Raw genomic sequence first — 13,974 nt, 5'->3', positions numbered from 1 at the left:
GAGCGTGACACACGGCGTGAGCGTGACACACGGAGCGTGCGCCGCCGGCAGCTGCCTGCCTCTGCCTGCGTGGACCCACGCCCCGACGTGCCCGTGCAGGTGTGCGGCTGCCGGACACCGCCATCCGCCGCGGGTGCGCGTGGTCCCGCCGGCACGCGGGGTGCCAAACCCAGGGAGGGACGGGGCTGCTGTGTGCCAGGTGCGACGCCGGCCCCGGCACCGCTGTGGATGGTCACCAGCCTGAGGGAGACCCAAATTCAGCCCCGGCCCCTAAAGTGTAGGGCCTGCAGCAGGGTCAGGGCATGGGGCATCCCTTCTCTCTGAATATTTCGGCATATTTTGGTGCTGAGTGCCTTCCTCTCCCGGCTGGGCGGGAGGACTCCCCCCTCCACCCTTTCCTCCCCTTTCCCAGCCCTTCAGAAGCAGATGGAGCGAATTCCTTGGGGTGTGGGCTGGTTTGACATTCCTCAGTGCGAGCCTGTGCCCAAACTTGCAGAAAATAGTTGCTTTTTTTTTTTTTTCCCCCCTTTCTCCCCCCTCTTCTTTTTCTCCAGGAGCTCGGCACTCCTGCCGCTCGCCTGTGCGGCCAGGCCTGTGCCAGCATGCAGGGGGGGTCCTGGAGGGGCCATGTCCTTTGTACCACCGACCACACGGCCGTTGTAGAGAGTGTGTGTGTGTATGTGTGCGATCCTGCGCCCGCTGTCCTCGCCTCCTCAGCGTGGGCCTGTGCGCAGGGGCTGTGGTGCATGGTGTGGGGGTGTGTGGGCTGGGACGTGTTGAAGAAGGCTTGGTTTTGGGGGGGGTGCGTGGGTTCAGTGCAAACGTGGGGGCTGTGAGCGGTGGGTGTGCGCTCTGTGTGTGTGTTAGAGGAGGGGACGGTGTGCCTCTCGGCTTGAGACGGTGCGGTGCGTGGGTGTGCTGGGGAGGTGCATGTTTGTCCCCAGCCATGGGTCACGCATGTCTGGGGGGTGCCCGTTGCAGAGTCCTCACTGCTGCCTGACCTGCCCGTAGGCCACCGCTGCCGCCCGCAGACGGACGGATGGCGGCCGTCCCAGCCCCGACCAGTGCCCCGGCCCGTGGTGGACTGCCGGCGGCAGCCGTGCCGAGGGCCGGCTGAAGACGGGGCCTCTCCGGGCCGTTGTCGTTCCCGGCTTCTCTCCGTTTTGGATCCTCCCTCGCTCCAGGCGCGGCTGCCTTTCGCCTCATCGCCGTCATGAACGGGCTGTCGATCAGCCAACTCTGCTGCCTCTTCTGCTGCCCTCCCTGCCCCAGCCGCATCGCCGCCAAACTGGCCTTCCTGCCCCCGGAGCCCACCTACGCTGTGGTCCCCGAGCCGGAGCCCGTAGGCAGCACCAGTACCGGCTCCCTGCGCGGCGGCGCCGCGGGGCGGTGGAAGCTGCACTTGAAGGACCGGGCGGATTTCCAGTACTCTCAGCGGGAGCTGGACAACATCGAGGTGTTCGTCACCAAAAGCAGCCGAGGGAACCGTGTCGGCTGCATGTATGTCCGCTGCGTGCCAGGTGCCAGGTGAGTTGCCTGTGGATGTGCCGGCCTGGCACTGCTGCCGGTTGTTTGACCCTGCCCTGCTCAACGTTGGGCTGGTGAACTGCCGGCAGGCATGGTGCCATCCTGCCACCTCCCCTTCTTCAGCTGAGTGCCACCTCCTTGCCCTGGCCTGACCCGGCACCTTGCTGAAGGAGCTGGCCCAGCCACAGGGGTTTGGAGGCATCCTGTGGGGTGGGTGAGCTCGGCTCCCAGGACCGGTCTGGCTTGTGGCTGCAGCTGGGAATGGGGTTAAACATGGAGCAGAGGCAAAGCCGGAGGCTGTAGGGATGTAGGGATTCCCTAGGCTGTTCCACAGATCCTCCCCAATGTCACGCCAGTGACGTAACACCGTGGTTGTGAACCGAGTGCCTGCATGAAGCTCTCGGTGAGTGCTGGGGGGTCTGCGCCAGCCATTCGCCCTCCGTCCCCAGCCCCAGAGTGACCATGTGGATGGGCGAGAGCCTGTGCCGGCCAGGAGCTGCCTGCAGTGAACCGGGTCTGCATGTTTAGTCTAATTCATGGGCGCATTTGAATCCTCAAGGAAAGTGATAGAAACGAAAGCCAGGAGGGGTTTAAGCACAACCTGCTACTGGTCGCCCCCATGGGTCCGTAAACTGGGAAGCTGGAGAGGGGCAGCCTGGGGTGTGGGATGGAGACCCCTCTGCTGGCTGCCAGTGGCTAGGCATGAGGGGATGGCGCGGGGACAGGAGGGGACTCGGCAGCTGCTCCCTGAGCTGGTGACACAGCATGGGGGTTCAGGTGCGGAGGGAGGACAGGGCCCAAATCCTGCAGCACCCTGGTTGACCCCACACACCAGTATCCTTCCAGGAACAACTTGCTCTCCAAGGAACGGTGTCCACAGAGACCTCTGTGCAGGGGAATGCAGCCTGGATCTGCCCTCAGCTTGCCGTGGGCTTCAAACCCACTGGGTGGGCTTGGGGCGAGGTGGGGATGGCTCTTGTGGGGGTTGGAGAGCTGCATTAAAGGAGACCTCCACAGGCTGCCCAGTGGGGATGTCCACTCTGTCCCTGTGTGTGTTGCAGGTCCCCAGAGAGGAAACTGGTGGGGGGATTGCTCTGCCTGCACATCCGCCGGCCTGCGCCCTGCCGCGGCAAGGCTCGGTGCTGGCCCGGCTCCCAGCCAGCCTGCAGGAGCAGCTCTTCAGCACAGGCTGCAGGGCTGGAGGGAAGAGCCCCGCCTGGGGGGGATCCATCCCTCCCAAACCCCCCAGGACATCAGGTCTTGCTTGCTGTCTGTCCTCCTTGCAGTTTGTCCTGCCACCACCTTCCTGCTGGGGCTTTCTGGGGCATCCAGGCTGGGACAGGGAGGCTCAACCTGGCTGCAGACCTCTCGGACCAACTGTGGGGGCTCAGCAGGCAGTGGGTCCTGCTCCCTCCCTCTGGCAGAAGAGAGCCAAGCTTCCATCAATGAGATATTAGTGTTAATTTTTATGATTAACATTGTTTTTCCCCTTATGGTGGAAATTTCTTGTGCCTTGTCACTCCCACAATTCACTTCTCTCCCAGCGTCTGGTGTCTTGCCAGACTCAGGAGAGGAAAAAAAGCTGCTGTCAGAATTCTCTTACTTGAAATCCCCATTGGGCAAATGGCCCCAAATCCTGAGCTTTTTACCAAAAATAGACTCAAAAACTTGAACAGAATCATCCTGCCTTCGGGCTGCCTGTTTCTGCTGGGAGCAAGCCCCTGGCCCCTGGCAGTGAGGAGGGTCCGGGTATCTCTGGGGTTGGACCAGGGGTGTCATGAGGACCTGAGAGGTGTTGGCCCTTTGTGTCCTGGGGTTTGGTTTTCAGCCTCTGAAGCAGATGTCCTGGCTGGTGCTGCCCAGGCACATCGGTCCCCAAGAGCCGCTGGTGGGGCCAGGCAGCGCAGCAGCACCGCAGCAGCGTCCACAATTAACCCGCCATGCTCATCTCTCCCTGGTGCTGCAGGTACACGGTGCTCTTCTCGCATGGCAATGCTGTGGACCTGGGGCAGATGAGCAGCTTCTACATCGGGCTGGGCACCCGCATCAACTGCAACATCTTCTCTTACGACTACTCGGGCTACGGTGTGAGCACGGGCAAGCCCTCGGAGAGGAACCTCTACTCCGACATCGATGCTGCGTGGCAGGCACTGCGGACGCGGTGAGCGGGGCGCCGGACAGGGGGAAGGGAGGACGTCCAGGAAAACCCTGCGGTCCGGCAGTCTGGAAAACAGGAAATCTCCCAGAGAGGGAACCCAGGCCACTCATAACGGGAAGGGGTGGCCGGAAAGCAGCTGCAGGGGGAGTGGGCTGGGTGACCCAGAGGGGCAGGGATGCTGCGGGGGTATGACCTTGCCTGGGGGCACTGGCACAAGCTGTGCTCCCCATCGTGCTGTTCCCAGGCTCTCCCCTGGCTGTGCTCAGCCCCAGTTGCCCAGCCGGGCTCAAGGTGCAGCTCCATGACGGCCTCTGCCTCCTCTGCCCTGCCTGCGGCCAGGCCTGGCTTGCAGCGTGCCCCGGGAACCGGGGGCTGCCCCATGCGGCTGCGATCCGGGGTCCACAAACCTGCCCGTAACCCTGCTCCTGGCAAGGGTGAGCCTTCACACCCCCCACAACTCATCTGGCAGCTCAGCCCTGGCTGCTGGCTGGTCCTGCCGGTGGTGCAGGGCAGCTGCTTTGGGCCCAGCCATGAGGAGCTGGGGGAAGACAGGGGGGACAGAGCCCCATTCCCCACCACCCTACCCAGGAAGCCTTGCAGGGTGCTGTGGCCAGAGCAAGGTGACCCCCTGGGCTGTATCTCCTGGCGATGTGACTCTGGTGCTTGGGTGCTGACCTGCCCTCTTCTCTCCCAGGTATGGGATCAGCCCAGAGAACATTATTTTATATGGACAAAGCATCGGCACGGTGCCCACGGTTGATCTGGCCTCCCGCTACGAGTGTGCTGCCATCGTGCTCCATTCCCCACTCACCTCTGGCATGAGAGTTGCCTTCCCTGAGACCAAGAAGACCTACTGGTTTGATGCCTTCCCCAAGTGAGTGGCCTGAGAAGGGACAGGGGTCAGCTCTGCAGGGGCAGTACCCAGACCAGCTCTGTCCTGGACGCTAGCCCTGGCCACGAAGAGGGCTTATGGTGAAAACTGTGGTCCTGTTTCCTATGATAGGCTTAAACACGCCCATCGGCATCCTCTTGCCTTGCATTTGGTCCCCTCTGGGGGATCGTAACCCTCCCTGGGGTCACCGTGCCCCCTCCTGACGGCCATGCCATGTGTGCATCCCACATCCCCTGGTGGAATCACCTCCTGGTGATCCTGTCCCAGTGTCTTTGCCCACCAGCTTTGGGGCTCTGCCACCGGCCCCTTGTCAGGTATCACGAGCCCCAGTGGTCCCTGGGACCCCTTTCTCCCCCAAGAGTAATTTCTTGGGCTTTTTTCCCCTCCTCTGCAGACGGCAGGGGCAGTGGCACGGAAAGGCAGCACTGAGGTGGGATGAGCTCTTGCTTTGCTTCTCCCTTGCAGTCAGGCCAGCAGGGCCCGAGGGACGGTCCCCGATCCGGAAGCCGTGGCTGGGAGCCACCAGCCCACGCTTTGCATCCCGATGGCCTCGCATGGCCCTTGGGGCTGGGCTGAGAACAGCTGTGCTTCCACTCCTCAAAGCCTGGCACGGCTGATCCTGACACGGGGAGGGCCTGTGCTTATAGTGTCCTGCAGTGATTTCTGTCAGCCCTGCCTAGGTCCCACAGGGCTGTTGTCACTGCTGTCTGGTACTTGTCTGTCATGCTGGGGGAAATCTTGTCTCGGAGCTCACTCTTGGCAGAAGCTCCATGTCCCCATGCTCTGCTGCAATCAAAGCGCATTTCCTGGTCCCTCTCCCCAAGGGAATGTGTTTTGGGGGGGCAGGAGGAATGGGAGTGCCTTGATCCCTGTACTTACCCCCCTCTCTCATCTCTTCTCCACCCACCTTTTTGGCAGCATTGAGAAGATCTCCAAAATCACCTCTCCTGTCCTCATCATCCATGGCACGGAGGACGAAGTCATCGACTTTTCCCATGGCCTGGCGCTTTTCGAACGCTGCCCCAAGGCTGTGGAGCCGCTGTGGGTGGATGGGGCCGGGCACAATGACATTGAACTCTACAGCCAGTACCTCGAGCGCCTTCGGAAATTCATCTCCCAGGAGCTGGCCAGCCAACGCAACTAGCCGCGGGGCGGGGGGACGGGCAGGGGGTTTCTGCCTGTTTCTCCAGTTCTCCCAGTGTCCCTCCCCAGACCCTGCTGCTGGAGGTGCAATGAGTTTGTACAGCCTCAGCTCCAGGCTTGGGAGAGGGCAGGAGGCCCTGGAGCAGACGGTGCGTTTCCTCTTGGACATGAGCACAACTCTCCTCCCTCCCAGTGTCAGCCCGGCGCTGCTGGCACCACCGGCCGGGCTGGCAAGAGATGGCAGCTCCCTCCTTCCCCCTTCCCCAGAAAGATGAGAGCCCACCCTCTTGATGGTGTATCCTTGGCTTTGGACATGTCCCTGTCCTCTCTCCTAAAACAGCGAACTCCTGAATTCCTCCTGGCTGCTCTGCTGCTCTGACTATAGCAATAAGGCGAGTTGGAGAGGGGCTGGGGGCCCAGCCCCCTCCCTGGCATTGCTGCGGGGCGGGACGGAGGAGGTGGCAGTTCCTGCTCTCGTCGGAGCTTTCCCGGGATCGGCGCTGGTGGCGGCGGCATACCTGGTGTTTGCCCCGTGGCTGGGGCAGAGCCGTGTCCCCAGTGGCAGTTTGGGGATGCATGGAGGATGTGCCCCCCTGCCCCATGCCCTCTACAGTCTGGCCTTGCTCTGCCTTCTCGGAGCGCTCCCCATGTTCAGGTCACCCCTGGAAAACATCGTCCGGTACCGCTTGCTTATGGTGCATTCGGGAAACGGGGCGAGGAAACCAGGCACCGAATAAAGAGCAGAGGTTTAATGTTTTACCCGTGTGTGCCCTTTCCCTGCATATGCCTGGGGTTGCCTCCCTGTGACCCAGCCAAGGGGACCAAGCCCCAGTGCCTGTGGGATCCAGCCCCTCGGCTTTCCCCGCTGGACAATCCCTCTGTTGAATTGCACTTGGCTGGATCCCCAGCGCTTGTCACCCTCCTCTGGGGACCGGGCAGCAGGTGGGGAAGGAGCCCTTGGTCCCCTGGGACCAGGCTGGAAAGGTCTATCTCTTCAAATCAAGCCGTGGGGACAACGGGGGCCCATTCCCTTGCCAGCCCATCCCATTTCATTAAGGGATCCCATGAGATTATGAGGGCAGAGGTGGAGGATGGCCTCAGCCTCCTAGGATCTGTGGCACGGGGAGCTCCGGTGTGCCGCAGGGGAAGGGGAATGTCCCCATGGCCTGCCAGTGTACCAGGGCCAGTGTTGTGAGGGATGCAGTGCGGTCCTTAGTGGGCAGGGTGGCCCTGGGGGGAGCAAATCTTACTTTTTACCTGCTCTGCACCTAGCTGTGCCCCTGGCTGCATGGGGACCTCTGCGATTACTGGTGTGTGCTGGCCACAGAGGCAGGTGTGTGGGGCATCCCACTGTGCCCTCCTGCCAGCAGACGGGGTGTTTTGCCCCACAAAAAGGCAGAGTGCTCGGGGTTGTGCTTTTTGGGTCAGCCCCTGCTCTGAAATCACCCTGGGAAGAGCTGTTCAAAGTATCCGTGTGTTTTCCTGCCCCCGGGACATCCTGCACCCCAACCCAAAGAGCAAAGCACCGCTCTGCTCCTTCCTGTGTCCACAGGGATCCTAACGGGGCTCCCAGGCACCAGTTCCCCCCTCTCTGTCCCTGTCACCCTCATGTCCCCTCCTCCCTGGTGCGAGGCCGTGGGGCCCGGCGGGCTCATGTGAGGAGCGATAATCTCCTTAGGCGGCTCTCAGAGGGGCTCAGGGGCCTTGTGGTGGGGCCTCGTTGCAGCCCCACGCTCAGAGCACTCAAATGCACCTATTGTTTGGGGCTGGGGGCCATGGGGGGGCTGAAGCGGGGGGGCATGGGACCCCCAGCTCCCCACCGATCCCTCACCATACACCCCCAGGGACCAGGGTGCTCCAGTAGAGGAGGGGGAACCCTTCCTTGGCGCTGGGGCTCTGCAGGAGCTAGAAGAGGAGTTGGATGTTGGGGCTCTGGGTCATCATCCCCTTTTTCCAGGGTGGCATTGGCCTCCAGAAGCCGGGATGTCTGGCTTCTCCCTGAGCATCCCCCAGCCCTCCCCTCCCTTCCCCGGCTCACCGCATGCAGCTGCTGGGTGATTTTAGAGCCTTTAGCTCACACGTGTGCTGGAAGCCAAAGCCACCGCAGTCACCCAGCCCAGCTCCCCTCCGGCCCCAGCCCCGATTAGCAGGGCTGGAGCAGCCCACGGCACCCTAATCCTGACATAGAGACGTTTTGTTTGCACCAAGGGTATTTTTATCCTCTTACTGCTGCCTGTTTCCTGTTGAGCTGCGGATACTTTAGAGCAGCTCTGCATTGCCGGCAGGACATCTCAGAGCCAGTGGCTGGGTTCAGGGGGATGTCGGGGTGGCTTGAGTTTGTGTTTACTGTGTCTCATTTTAAAAATAAAATAGGGCAAAAAGACAGAAATGTTCAGCCTGATCCCCAGAATTTAGACCCAGCTCAGGCATATGGGATCCTGGTGAGCCGGACATTGCTGGCTGCCACCTCCATGATGGGGAGCCATGGCTGTGATCCCTGGTCATTAGGGAACGGAACTTTTTGGGTCTGGATCCTTCACTGCTCCTGGCCTGAGAGGGCTCAGGCTCTGTCCTCACCCGGGCACAAGCAGCTGGAATGAGGAGGGAGGGGAGAAGCACTAATCCATACGTGAGCTGCAGGGTTCCCAAAAGGCATGAGCCATGAGCCAGACCTGCCCTGGGGGGGTCCTAGGTGCAGTGTTCCCCACCAGTGGGGCCAAACTGGGCCATGAGCCACTGGGACGGCACTTCTGTCCCAACCACTGGTGCCATGGTTTGGGAGCACCAGGAGGGGATGGGGAAGGAAAAGGGCTGGGCTGGGGCTGGACCTGGATGGGGTTTGGTGCCTGGAGGGGGACTCTGCCGAAACTGTGGTCTCAGAGGCGGGGAAAGGCAGAGTCAGGCTTCAGAGTGTCCCCAAAGTCCCTCCCGCAGCCACAGCAGAGAGGGGATGGGGCAGGCGTCCCCCCGGGGTCTTTTTGAAGTCCCCGGCCAGAAGAGCCGGGGCACAGGCAGCTCCTGCTCCCATTGCTGCGGAGTCATAGGCACATGGCTGGGCTGGGGGGTGCCTACGTGTGCCTGTGTGTAATGGCCGTGAAAGGGGATGACGTACTGGATGTCTCAGGGATCCTGTCAGGGAAAGGATGGGATACCCGCTGCGATGATGTGATGAGCCCTCGGCAGAGGTGCAATGCTGGTGCGGACGAGGCCGTGGACGAAGGCAGGTGTGGGGGACATCGGGCTCACCGGGTGACCAGCCAAGAGGGGTTTAAGTCTCTTTTGGGGCATAAATGAGGCTTTTGATGGCCAGGGCCTGCGTGCCACAGTCATGAGACCCCGTTCGCAGGCCGAGCTCAGTCATGGGATCCAGGAAACTGAATTAAAGCATCTTAAGGAGCTTTTTTCCGAGCTCTGCTCTAGTTTTTCACGTGCTTGTCATATGAACAAAGACGGTATAAAAGGGCAGAGGGGAAGGATCCCATCTGTGGTCGGGCTGGGGAGAGGGGAGGGCACTGGAGGAGGGATGCCAGGGTGAGGGGCTCTGCACGGCGCTGGCTAAGATGGAGGGAAGGGGACAGGGAAGGACAAGGAGAGGAGAGGATGTGCTGGCAGCAGCCTCTGGCTCTGCCCTGCCAGGTGAGTGAGGCAACGACCTGGGGCTGGTGGGGGACAGCTGGGGACAGGGATGGTGGCAGGTCTGGGGGAGCAAAGCCCGTCTTTCCCTGGTCCTCAAGCAGCACAGACGCTGTGAGCATCCCGGCGTGCCCGCGGCTGCACCCAGACACCAGCCGGCACTTCCCTGGTGAGAGACGGTGAGTGTGGGACTGCGTCACGGAAAGGAGAGAGCATGGGGTGCAGGGGGGTACCCACCACCCTGCGCTGTCGGCTGGGGTGGGATGGGGGTGGCGGGTGCCCAGTGGTCCCCGAGATCCCCCTGTGCTGGGTTGGGTCCTGGGAAGGGTGCCTGGGCCCAGTCTCTGTGGGTGGGCAACTGCGGGGTGGACCCACGCAGCTCTGCGCTGTGCACATACGTGTGCAAACACCCACACGTGTGTACGTGCACACACATGTACACACAGATGCGTGTGCCTGCAGACACGCATACATGCATTCACACTTGCACACAGACATCCGAGCACACAGCGACCTGCACACGCATACGTGCACACCTGCACGGTCTTGCACATGCATTCACCTCCACGCATGTGCACACATATGGCTATGCACGCATGTGCACACACCCTGGCACAGACATGCATGTGCACACATATGTGGATGTGCACACACTCCCATACGCTGCCCTTTTGGTGCCGTACTCCTCACCCCCTCAGGTTTGCACACACAAACCCACACGTTCACCTACAACCGCCTCGCAAAAGCCAGCGCTGCCCAAGCATGTGGCCCCGCTCACACCCTGCATGCTCACCGTGTCCCAAAATGCCCCAGAGAAGCAGTGCCGGGGCTGGCGGGTCACACCAGAGAGGTCTGTGGGCTGGTTTTCACAGGCTGGGGATCCCCCAGCTCCCCTGGGGTTCCTGCCCCCTTCCCTCCCCTCCTGGCTCACGTCTCTCCTCTGTCTGCAGGAGTGCTCGGCGGGAGGATTGTGGGGTCGCGGCCCCCTGCCCCCTGTGAGCTTCCCTTTGTCATCCTATGCCTGAGCGATGCCTGGAGGCTGGGACGGTGAAGGGAGGCCCACGGGCTGCCACAGCCCTGCGGCGACGACGCCTGGACAGCACATGCGGGACCACACAGCCGGGGCCAGGAGCTGAGTCCTGGGTGGGGGGGCTGGGAGCACCCTGGGGGGGGCTGGAGCATCCCCTTGGGGGGCCAGAAGCACCCTGGGGGGCTGGGAGCACTCTTGGGGAGCTGGAGCATCCTCCCCGGACTGGCCGATACCCAGTGGGTTGGGGCTGGGCAGTGTGGGATGCGGTGGCCGGGCCATTGCCCCAGGAAGTGGACGGAGGACCCCTGGCCACGGGGGGGAGGACTGGGGAGTGGGGCTGGGGAGGAGTATCCCATGGGGGACGTGGACTGTGGCGGGATACATGTGGGGTGGTACCAGGACTGGGGTACCAGGAGTACCAGGATTGGTATCACCGCACGCATCAAATAGCCCATCCCTGTGAAGAGATGAACCTGCCTGAGGATGTTTTAGCAGCTCTGGGGAAGCCTCTGTTCTCTCACTGCCCTGTTTCTTTCTCCAACTTTGCAAACTCCTGGCTGATGCCTTGTGCTGGGGCCATGCTGGGACAACCGGAAAGTTCTCATGTGGATGGAGAGAAAATCTGTAACCCCCACTGTGGGGAGCGGAAACTTGCCCCAGGAGGTGCTTTTTTACGGTGATGCAAAATAACAAGCAGGGAGTGGAGGTCTGCAAGGCGGGAGGCTCCCACCACACAAGCATCTCCGTCTGGTTTCCTTTTTTTTTGGTTCTTTTCTCCCCAAAAACTCGACCCAATGCACCTGGCTGTGGGTTTATTGTGGGGTGGGGATCAGCTGCAGGGAGGCAGGAGCCCATTCTCCACAGGGGCTGCTGCGCCTGGGCTGGTGGGTGGGATTTTGGGGACACCCTTGAACCCCAGCTGTCCTAGGGCTGGATCTGGCCTTCCGCCCCGGTGAGCAAACTGCGAGCATCCCCCGTGGTGGGTCTGGAGCCACGTTTCTGGGTCACATCCTCCGTTCAGTCCTTGCTGTGTTGGGGGACACCTAGCACAGCGCGAGGTCTCCCCAGTACAGGGAGCAGGACCCTGCTGTCACCCAGCAGCAGTAACGGGCTGTCGTGGGGATGGGTTTGGCCCAGATGCGGTGGCATCCCTCTGCTTGGCTCTCCCCAGGGAAGAAAGGGGCAAAAATGCGGAGGGACGTCTGTCTGTGCTGCCCCTTGCCCCACGTTGGGACCCAAAGTGCTGTGACAACCCTGCCACATGCCCAAACCCTGTTCCGAGGTTGTTCCTCTCCTTAACTTAAATCGGGACATTTGGCTGTCTGATGTGAGCTGTGCCAGGAGGCAGAGCAAGCATCAGCCAGGCGTCCTGGGGACAAGCGGCTGAGGAAATCCCCTCATTTCTCTGCAGAGGGGTCGGGAGGTTTTTGGAGGGAGATGAGGTCAGTCTTGGGGATTCATTAGTTGATCTGGGAGGCTGTGGTGGGGGGTTCAGGTCCTTGCAGGGTTGGAGGGACTCGTTTGGGGTGCCGAGCTTGGGGAGCACTTGGATCCACCAGGATGGGTGAATTTGGGTGTCCCTGTTCTCAGAGGGGCTGCCTCAGGGTGCGCAGCAACCCTTGGGACCTTTTCCAGTGCTGCTAACTGGGAACTGAGTGGGCATCCCAGTTAACCAAGCTGCCCCTTTCCACATGGGGAAGCAAAAGCATAGACAAGATTGGCCTGAATCAATCAACAAAGGACAGTTTAACCATGTGGGGTCCTCTAGGTCTGGACAGAAGTGAATGGTTTATTTTATATTATTTTTTTTTTGCCAGCTTGTGAGTTGAGTAAGCATGGGGCAAGAAATATAAGGAAGGGAAATAATGTTATTCAGCGTGTGTCTGTGCACGTGGTCTTTCTACAGAGTTCTCTCTATTACAGCTGAAGTTATATAAAATAGATTTATCTATATCATAAAAATGCTTTCTTTTTTTGGGGCAAAGCATAGCTTGCTTTTCTAGCACTTGTGGGAGGCGGGGAGCTGGCTGGCAGGAGTGTGGGTAGGGATGCTCAGCACGAGCCCTCCCTGGGTACCTTGTAAAGCACCTTGTGTTGGTTGCATGTTTCTGCCGGAGGGAAGGCTGCTGATATCCTGGTGTTTCCTGCTTTTTAAAAGCTTTTTATTGATTATTCAGGTTTCCCAGGGCTGGCAGCTGCTCGCCTCCAAACCTCGGCAGTGCTGGGGCATCGGTCTCCTGCCCGTTCCCCCCTGCACGTTGGCCAGGCATGGTGGTGGGTTCGTCTCCTGACATCCTCAGCTCCCAGACTTGGTCTGCTGGGACACTGTGGGGGGGGCAATGGGTAGGGAGGAGGCACCATCATCACCTTGTTGCGGTGCTGTATTTGAAAATAAAGTGGTTTTGTTTTTTTTTAAGACTACTATGAAACATGACTTTTGTAATCTTTCCCTTGGCCTTCCCTGGGGCCGAGGACGACGACTCCTTGTGCACTTTTCTCTATATCATCTAGCTGGCTCCCTGCACTGCCTCAGCGCTTTCCACCCTCTCTCCCATCTCTCCTTTCAAAAGCGATGAGGCTTTTCTGGATCATCCCTTCTCTCTGGGCTGGGGCTTCCGTCTCCATTTAATGGGATTTCTCCTTGAAGGCCTTGGTTGCTTGCTGTCATCCCAAAACAGCCTTATCTGCTGAAGGTGGAGACTCCCTCCTCTGAAAACTCAAGGTAGGGGCACTGCTGGGTGGTTCCTAGGTGCTGCAGATGCCCCTCACCTGCCTGAACCCCCCCAGGGCCAGCTCCGAGTCCCTGCTCTGGTGCCTACTCGACACAGACAGATTGCTATTTACCATGTGCCTCAGTTTCCCCACTGGTAAATACGCGTGTGATGATTGCCTGGGGAAAAGGAGGGAGGGCTGGGTCTTCATGGTGGGGAGCAGCACAGAGTGAGTTCGCTCCTCTGCGTGGCCTCAGGTGGGTTATTTCTGCCTCAGGTCCCTCTGCCAAAACCTGGCTGGTGTTCTGCTGCTTTCCTGAAGGCCGACGCCGTGCTGAGGGTGGTGGGCCATGCTGGGGGTGGTGGGCCGCAGCACAAGGAGCCCAGGGCCGTCCCTCTGGCCGCAGCAGGAGAGACCTGGCGGTGTTTGGGTGGAACAGAGGTGGCCCAGCCCGGGGTGTGAGGCAGCAAGACGGGGTGGCCGCACGGCTGGGGCCTGCACCCACGTTCCCCTCGCTCTGCGGCTTTGGGGGGAGCGGGTGCAGCAGTGTGCCCCAAACCAGCTGAACTGGGAAATACTCTCGATGGCATCTCCTACAAACTGGTCACACGCCAGTTGTGGCTCCGGGAGGGCGATGAGTGACTGACCTCCAGCCACGGGGGTCTGTCCCCCTGCAGCCCGCGGGGGCCCGAAACCGCCCCAGGCCCCTTCCTGAGGGAGGGACCCACCCCAGACTCCTCCCGTCGGTGCCCCCAGGCCCGCAGAGGCCGGGTAGGCCCCGACACCCCGAGGGAGGCGGCCGACGGGCCGAGCTCACCTCAGCGCGAGCGCCCCCCTCTGGCCGCCATTTTCCATCGCCCGCCCTCGCCCTTAGCCCCG

The 13,974-nt window shown here is 61.0% G+C and overlaps 1 protein-coding gene across 3 annotated transcripts in view; it reads left to right on the top strand.

The window, feature by feature from the left end:
- ABHD17A (abhydrolase domain containing 17A) overlaps positions 1-6,458 on the top strand; it is a 7,834-nt gene extending 1,376 nt beyond the window's left edge. The window contains exons 2-6 of one of the 3 annotated variants that reach the window (XM_010566597.1): positions 555-742; positions 1,012-1,527; positions 3,494-3,688; positions 4,380-4,559; positions 5,496-6,458. In XM_010566597.1, coding sequence (XP_010564899.1) covers positions 1,214-1,527; positions 3,494-3,688; positions 4,380-4,559; positions 5,496-5,721 — 915 coding nt within the window. In that variant the 5' untranslated portion in view covers positions 555-742; positions 1,012-1,213 and the 3' untranslated portion in view covers positions 5,722-6,458. Of the gene's footprint in view, positions 1-554; positions 743-981; positions 1,528-3,493; positions 3,689-4,379; positions 4,560-5,495 lie in introns of all 3 variants that reach the window. The other 2 variants (XM_010566594.1, XM_010566595.1) reach the window with 2 other exon arrangements.
- The last annotated feature ends 7,516 nt before the right edge of the window (positions 6,459-13,974 follow it).

The sequence above is a fragment of the Haliaeetus leucocephalus genome, unplaced genomic scaffold (genome assembly GCF_000737465.1).
Source record: "Haliaeetus leucocephalus isolate CR32 unplaced genomic scaffold, Haliaeetus_leucocephalus-4.0 Scaffold215, whole genome shotgun sequence".
NCBI lineage: Eukaryota > Metazoa > Chordata > Aves > Accipitriformes > Accipitridae > Haliaeetus > Haliaeetus leucocephalus.
Note: the sequence above shows the minus strand (reverse complement) of the source record. Positions and strands in the feature narration are given on the sequence as shown.